Genomic DNA, 8,811 nt, shown 5'->3' on the forward strand with positions numbered 1-8,811 from the left:
TCATCATGGAAATTTAACTGAATTGTGGATCTGAGAATTAAGAGCCCAAATTCTCCTTAACACTTCTACTATCAAGATAGTGATTAGAACCAAAACTATTTCTGAGGACAATATAACCAACTCACAGGCAACTGAAGCCTCTTTCCACTATATCATGCTGCCTTAAAAACTATCCTGCCCCCACTCTCCTACCACCATTGTGTGCCCTTTAATACCTAGTTTCTGTGCAGCCAAACACCGAGATCAAGACAATGTGGTCCAGATATTCAGGGTCTTGTTCAGAAGGAAAAGTCACTGTCCTCCAGTACAGGCATGTGCGTGGCCCTTGGCTTCTAAACACCTTGATAACCACTACTGCACTCAGTCTTTAAAAGAAAATCTGTGTTACATATCTCAAGGGAATATTTGAGAACATTAGAAAAGAAGGCATTGTGTGAGGAGCAATATCAAGGGAGGATGTGAAAGTGTGCATGGATCATAAATAAGGGCCTGTTAGTTATTGGCATGTGCAAGTAAGAGGGAAAAAATGAACAAAAGCTATTTATGAAAAGTAGGGACTGTAGCATTGATTACAGATTGTGGTTCTTTGTTAGACAGTCTGGTGCACAACATCTCTGATGAATGTGGAGGCAAACATTCTCTGTAAAACACTTTTCAAACTGAGTTTTAAAACCTATCAAAAAAATTATCCTCCAAGATCAAGTCGCCTTCATCTTAGAGATGCAAGGATGTTTCAACATCCACAAATCAATAAGTGGAATACAAAAACTACAGAATCATTTCATTATATCCAGAAAAGGCCTCTGAAAAACCCAAAACCCTTCTTAATAAAAGTCTTAGAGAATCTAGGGATACAGGGACATAGCTCAACATCATAAAGCTAACCCACAAGGAAAATCTTGCTAAATGGAGAGAAACTCAAAGCATTTCCACCAAAATCAGGAACAAGACAAGGATGTTGCTCTCCTTCATTCTATTCAATATGATTACTTGACGTCTCAGCTAGAACAGTAAGACAAGTAAAGGAGAAAGGGATACAAACAGGACAGGAAGAAGCTGGAAGCAATTAGTGTAGATTGTTTCTACTACTAAGAAGTACACATCCATATGTTATCTTGTTTATTCATTTTTACATATCTATATTTACATTTATATCATTGAATTTTCAGTATTTCCCAAGTCAGGGTAGGAACTATTTTAAAAGGATCAGACAACTTAAGCTCCAGTTTTGGTACAATGAGGTTGTGGATGAATATGAAGGCATTGTCAAAATTTATCAAAAATTCAAGAATATACATACATGTGAAATCATAAATAATTAGATGTTAAATCTTGTGGCAACAATGAAATGGTGAGAATAGCAATATTAAATCAATAGTTGATTTTAATTTTATATTTCTTTAAAGATATCAATAATGTTACACATTTTTATAAATCCAGAAAAATGTAAATGTATTTTGAAGGAGATAAAAAGCAACCTTAAGTTATATGATGTATAAATAAACTATATTTTTCTAGTCAATACATATCTGTGATCCATCTGTCACCTGCCCTACTCTACTATTCAATTTCTTAATAAACATAAATTATAGATTTTAGTAGAAGCCACAATGATACAATATTAAAACATGAATGTTTTTATTTTCTTATATAGCTTCTTTTATTTTGCTAGAAATTTTTTTAAAAATCATGGAGAGAAAATTTCTTTTAAGATTTATTTATTTTTATTTTATGTTTATGAGTGTTTTGCTTGTATATATATATATATATATATATATATATATATATATATATATATATAAATAATTGTACTGTGCTTGTGCCTGATGTCCAAGGGGCAGAAGAGGGAGCTGGATTCCTTGCTGCAGAAGGTTGTGAGGGGCTATGTGGGTTTTCTCTTCAAAAACAGCCAGTACTCTTAACCACTGAGCTATCTCTCCAGCCTCCATATTTTAAAACATTTTTATAAGCAGCCGGGCGGTGGTGGCACATGCCTTTAATCCTAGCACTTGGAGGTAGAGCCAGGCTGATCTCTGTGAGTTCGAGGCCAGCCTAGCTTACAGAGTGAGAGCCAGGACAGGCACCAAAACTACACAGAGAAACCCTGTCTCGAAAAAAAAAAATTACAGCTCATTGTTTTATAAAGGTGATATTCATAGAAAACTGTGTTGGGCATCTTAGCTATTTGATGTAAACAATTCACAGACTCTTAGTGTACTCTCTGTGGTGGGCAACCATCACCACAGTCCAAAGGTATTTCCATTATCTCAAGTACAAACTTGATAGTTATAAATAACCATTTTTATTACACCTTCTCTTTGTCTCAGAATACATTAATTTGAGGGCTGGAGAGGTGGCTCAGTGGTTAAGAGCACTAGCTGCTCTTCCTGAAGACTTGGGTTGAATTCTCAGATCCCACATGGCAACTCACAGCTGTCTATAACTTTAGTTCCAGCGATTCTGACACTATCATACAGACATACATGCAGAAAAACACCGATGAAAATAAAATTAAAATAAATCGTAAAAAACACTAATTTGACTTCTGTTTCATGAATCTATTTATTCGGATAGTTATTATAAATGGCACTATACAGTATTTAGTTTTGTGTCTAGCACATTATTACAAGTGTCAGTCTTCCATGTGTTTATGACTGAGTAACCTCTAGCTCTGATAATCCTTTTTTTTATCCCTCAGCACTGAGTGGGCATATGAGTTGTTTCCACTTTCAGACTGATAAAAAAAAAGATATTCTTTTTTTCACAAGTGTAGTATATTTTGTGTAGATAATCCTTGTATCTAGTGGCAGTAAATTCTAATAATATTCAGCTCCTTTCTCCCAGTTACTCTCACATCCACCCCCTCCACTCTCACCTCCCTATCCACCACCCACATTTGATAGTTCTTCTTCCCTTTTGTTTTTTTTGTTTTGTTTTGTTTTGTTTTGTTTTTTTAAAGCAAGCAAACAAACATCCACTTCATGCTGCCCAACTACTCTTGGGAATGTTGGCTTGCCCTGGACTGTGGTGGCCTACAGTTTAAAGAAAACTGACTCTCCTTCTCCCACAAGTCATGAAATTTCAGCAGCTGCTAATGGTGGGATTGTATGCCTATCTCCCCATCCATCCTGGTATGCGTCTGGTTTGAGTTTGTGTAGGTCTTATGCATGCTGTCACAGTTCCTGTGAGTTCATATGTGCATCTGCCTTGCAGTGTGTCTGAAACAGGTTTCTTGAAATTGGCCACCATCTCTTGCAATCTTTTCACACCATCATCCATGAAAATGCCTGAGCCTTGTGGATGAGTATAGGGGTGTGATAAAGAACTTTCCATTTAGGACTGAGCAGTCCACAATTTCTCATTCCCTGTATAGTGACCAGTTAAGTGCCTTGTTAATTTCCATTTACTTCAAGAAGCTTTTTGTTTGTTTGTTTTTGTTTTTTTTTTTTTTTTTGTGGGGGGGGCGTTGGTTTTTTGAGACAGGGTTTCTCTGTGTGGCTTTGGAGCCCTTCCTGGAACTCACTCAGTAGCCCAGGCTGGCCTCAAATTCACAGAGATCCACCTGGCTCTGCCTCTCAAGTGCTGGGATTTAAGGCGTGAGCCATCACTGCCCAGTTGCAAGAAGCTTTTTTGATGAAGGTTGAGAGTTATAGTAATCTATGGATGTAGCATTTAGTCTAGGCTAGCTGGCTGGCAAGTCACAGGGATCCTCCTGTTTTCAGCTCCTAAATGCTGTAATTACAAGCTCATGCCAGCACCCCTAGCTATTTTATATTAGTTCTGAGTATCATAGGATTCTTATGATTACAATAAGCACTTTACCAAATAAGCCATAATCCAACCACAATTCTTTAAATAATTTTTATTCTTTTAAGAATTTCATATAGTAGTACTTTATTTACATAATTTCCATTACCCCCATCTCCTTTCCAGCTCCTCCCTTGCTCACCCATCCCATCTCAAATCCATGAACTCTTCTTTAATTATTGACATATAAAAAATATGTGTGTGCATGTGTGTGTGTGTGTGTGTGTGTGTGTGTAAATACCACATCTACCAAATTCATTTAGTGTTGATGGTTATGTATATTTTAGGGTTGACCAGTTCATACTAGATAACCTATTAGGAGATGGATTCCTGGGGAAAACTTATTCTTCTCTCTCAGAATCCATTGCTACTTGTAGTTCTTCATCTCGAGTATGACCTTCTGAAATTTCCCCCATTCACTGGAATGCCCACTGGTGTTGACATTAGAAAAATCTTGTTTTAGGCAACCACATTGTTAGGATTTCACGGGTGCAGATTCCCTGTGGTGTCTAGAAAGTACTATCTAGCAGCAAGTGTCCGACCCTCTGGTTCTGATAATCTTCCCACCCCATCTTCCATCATTTTCCCTGAGTCTTAGGTGTATAGGTTACAAATTAGTTGCATCAGTTGGGGTTGGACACCCTATAGGCCTTATTCTGTGCGTTGTGACTAATTGTGGATCTTAGTAATTGTCTCCAGCACTTATATTAAAGATGGTGTCATCTTATAGGTCATTAAATGTGATACAGTACAAAAGGATTTATGGAATGAATGAATGAATGAAATTTGATGACTATAGTTCACTAATTTGAGAGAAAGCATGTGTTTTCTTCATTGCTGGACAGAGAAAGATAATAGAAATTGTTTTTACTCTTCATTCCTTGTAAAATCTAATGAATGAAGCATTAAATATAAAAATACTATTTCTCTGAACTATTTTTTTTACTTTAGTAGAATCTTTAAATATTAGAAAAGCATTTAACTTTATTGTATTCACAATTGGATACAACTTAAAAAATAAAATTTGATAGTTTCACTTATGATGTTTCTAGGGGAAAATATATACATTTTCTTGCATGTGTTTCAGAGAATTAGCTCTCTTTCTGGACTGCAGGCTCTTTAAGGCCCTCCTGAAGGAAATGGGACAGTCAGTTGTTCTGTTAAGTAATTATGCCAGTGGCTTTGATAAAGAAACCTAGCTAGCTTAATAAGATTCTATTGAGATGTCTAGATATTTAAAGTGCATTGTGTTCACAACTTTATGGGAAATATTCTTGTCTTTTTCATAAAGAAAGAAGTACTTGAAGAAATAAGTATTCTGCATCTTTGTAAATATATATACATATATATGTATATATACATATATATACTTATATTCTATTGGAAGCAACAACTTGCAAATTATCTTTTTTTTTTTTTTTTTGGTTTTTTGAGACAGGATTTCTCTGTGTAGTTTTGGTGCCTGTCCTGGATCTTGCTCTGTGGACCAGACTGGCCTCTAACTCAGAGATCCACCTGGCTCTGCCTCCCGAGTGCTGGGATTAAAGGCGTGCGTCACTACCACCCAGCTTAACTTGCAAATATCTTAAAAATGAAAGTTTCTGTATTAAAACAAGACTCAAAGTCCTCATGCTTTACTCATTTTTCACTGGATTTTGTCAAATGAAACCTGGTCTATCCTTTAGATTAATTAGTTCTTCAAAAGAGTGAGAAGCTGTCGGGCAGTGGTGGTGCACGCTTTTAATCCCAGCACTTCAGAGGCAGAGACAGGAGGATCTCTGTGAGTTGAAGGTCAGCCTGATCTACAGAACTAGTTCTAGAACAGCCAATGATACACAAAGAAACCCTATCTCAGAAAACCAATACCAACAAAAAAAAAAAGTGAGAAGTTAGAGTCATAGGAAGCTTAGTGGATTTGCCAGGGAAGTTGAAAGAAATACATTTAACAAGGTCCAGATTTTATTGCCTTGTTAAGGAAGTTCATCTACCAGGATTTCATCAGCTTCTGCCTCAATAGGCAATTAGGTGTAATTCTTCTTTGTCTCCCTGGCAAAGCTTATTTATATGCCATGGGTTTTTGAATCCTTTGACCCTGAAAGAATCCTTATGACACAGTCTCGTATCTGCTTGGTTTTCACTCCATAGACAACAGGGTTCATAGTGGGAGGCAAAAGCAGATAAATATTAGCCACTATGATGTGGCAAGATGGAGGGATGGTGTGGCCCCCAAAACGGTGGGAAAAGAAGGAAAAGAAGGCTGGGCTGTAGGAGAAAACAATGGCACAGATGTGGGCAGTGCAGGTGCTGAAGGCCTTCTGTCGAGCATCTGCTGAGGACAGGCTGACCACTGCCCTCAGGATCATGGTGTAGGAGACGGTGATGCACAGAATGTCAAAGCCCCCAATCAAGAGAGCAACCATCAGACCATAAATGGCATTCACCTTGACATTGCCACAGGACAACTTGGCTACAGACATGTGGTCACAGTAAGTATGGTTTAGTATATTGCCTCTGCAGTAGGGCAGGCGCTTAGTGAGAAACATGAATGGAATAATTAGTAGCACCCCCCTTAGGAAGGTGGCAAACCCAACCTTAGCGATGATCGGATTGGTGAGGATGGTGGAGTAACGCAGTGGGTAGCAGATGGCTACATAGCGGTCCAGTGCCATGAGCATGAGCACCCCAGACTCCATCCCTGTGAAGGTATGGATGAAGAACATCTGGACAAGACAGTCATCAAATCCAATTTCCTTAAGATGAAACCAAAAGATGCAGAGGGCTTTAGGGATTGTACTAGAGCACATGACAAGGTCTGTTAGAGAAAGCATTGCTAAAAAGTAGTACATGGGTCTGTGCAAGGAGTCCTCAAAGAAGATGAGATAAAGGAGACCACAGTTCCCAACCATAGCCACTGCATACATGGAACAGAATGGGAAGGAAATCCAGACATGTATGTCTTCCAGGCCTGGGATCCCATTCAGAACAAAGGAAGCTGGTGTCAGATCTGTGTTATTCTGCATTGACATGACCAGGCTAGTACCACCATGAAACTGCTTAAAATTATGTAGGTTTTCCTAAAGAAAGGACAAAAGAAAATATAGGTTGTAATTATAACTAATAGTTCTCTTTTGCTTTCAAAAATCATACATTTTAATGTTTAAGTAATTAAAGGAATAGTTTTACTTGTATTGTTATTTATTGTTAATTCGGTGATTCATTCAAGAAATTGTTATTGATCAGATCCTGACTCTGAATTTGTGGAAGATAGATTTTCATCCTTACAAATTAATAATCCACTATATTCTATTATGACTTCTTAAAAAAAGGCATTTTTTAAAAGAATGCCTTACTCAACTGTTAATGACAATACCCATCTTACTATAGGTATGATCTTAAAGAGTAATTTGGTCCAGGCATGTTGGCTGCATGCCTATAATCCCAGCACTGGGGAGACTGAGGCAGGAGAGCTCACATCTAGCCTGGGACACTTTGCAAGACTCTTAAATAAATAAAAAAAAAATAGATGAAAGAAGGAGTTCACCATCTCAGTGATTGACACTTAGGACATGGACTTTAAAATTCTTTTTTTGTTGTTGTTTTGTTTTGTTTTTTTTGTTTTGTTTTTCAAGACAGGGTTTCTCTGTGTAGTTTTGGAGCCTGTCCTGGAACTCACTCTGTAGACCAGGATGGCCTCGAAATCACGGAGATCCACCTGGCTCTGCCTCCCAAGTGCTGGGTTTAAAGGCGTGTGCCACCGCCGCCCGGCTAAAATTCTTTTTCTTAATCAGTGATCTATGTTGATCTTTAGTTACTGAGGCTCTGTTCAAAGGATTCTGAAAATAATCTAATAATTTATTCTCAATAAATCCAGGATCTTACAAGTCAGTAAATTTTTTTGTTAAGTTTTCTCATTCTTCGTGATTTCTCATTATCGTCTTTTAGCATACTATGTTAATTTTTTTCCAAATTGAATGTATTGCACAGGTCAAGAGCAGCTAATGGTGCCTAGGATGGTGAGTCCTCCTTTGGTTTACTCTTTCTACAAATTCCCCTTTTTTACCTTCCTTGTCCTCTGAGATTTTCCATTGCCTATGTTAAACATATCATACATACTTCATACACATGTTTCTATATGCATATATTATACATATGTGGTTAATATTACTATGTCTAACTAAAGGCTATCAAGTCTTTGCCTCAGTTATAGTATTTCTCCATTTAATATGTATTTTTTTTTCAATAATGTGCTGTTGCCTTTGATATTTATTTTCTCATCTATACTCTCTGCCTTTGAGTTTATGTTTTATAATCATAAAAATAGAGCTCATTTTAAGTGGGTTCTTGTGGGTGGGGAGCCATATACATAAAAGTTATATTTCGGTAAAGCCTTCCTGACTGCCCACAGCAACCAGCAGACAGTTCTCAGTAAATCCCATGTGCATTCCCTCCTGGGTCCCTATCTATGGAACTGACTTTCTTTTCCATCTTCGCCATCCAAAGCCGGGAGTTCAGCTGCCAAGAGCCCTTGCCAGGCTGAGACCCAAGGCAGACAACCTAAAGGCATATTAAATTCATCCAGTCCATGTGGCTGCACAGCCTGTGCTGTGAGCCCCATTCTTCCCACCACCCCAACCCCTGAGGCTTGGTCTGTGCCCCACCCCCTCCAGATCTGCCTGGGATGAGAGCTGCCAGAGATGGCCCGCAGTTGCGGTGGCTCCAGGAGTTTGACAATTGTGTGCTTGCGGGGTCCTGTCGCCAATCCCGGATGTCTAAGCCCAGGAGGTCCCGCGCCCCAGTTCCTGTGACCTCTCGGTGGCTTCGGATCAAGCCCTCCACCCTGCACCCTGGCGCCTAGGGGCCCCAAACCCCGAGGTCTTCTCACCTAACCTAAGAACGCGCGAGAGCTGCTGGAGCGGACGGTGCACACCCTCAGATGCAAGGGCTACGCAGGATCTGCAGCAAAAGCGCAGGCACACGGGAGATCTGACCCCACACAGACCACGG

The 8,811-nt window shown here is 38.8% G+C and overlaps 1 protein-coding gene across 1 annotated transcript; it reads right to left on the reverse strand.

The window, feature by feature from the left end:
• Window positions 1–5,867: 5,867 nt before the first annotated feature.
• LOC114686907 (olfactory receptor 52N4) lies at window positions 5,868–6,833 on the reverse strand. The gene has a single exon (XM_028861577.1). The coding sequence runs from the start codon at window positions 6,831–6,833 to the stop codon at window positions 5,868–5,870; it is 966 nt and encodes a 321-aa protein (XP_028717410.1).
• Window positions 6,834–8,811: the final 1,978 nt, after the last annotated feature.

This window comes from Peromyscus leucopus, chromosome 1, assembly GCF_004664715.2.
Source record: "Peromyscus leucopus breed LL Stock chromosome 1, UCI_PerLeu_2.1, whole genome shotgun sequence".
Classification (NCBI taxonomy): domain Eukaryota; kingdom Metazoa; phylum Chordata; class Mammalia; order Rodentia; family Cricetidae; genus Peromyscus; species Peromyscus leucopus.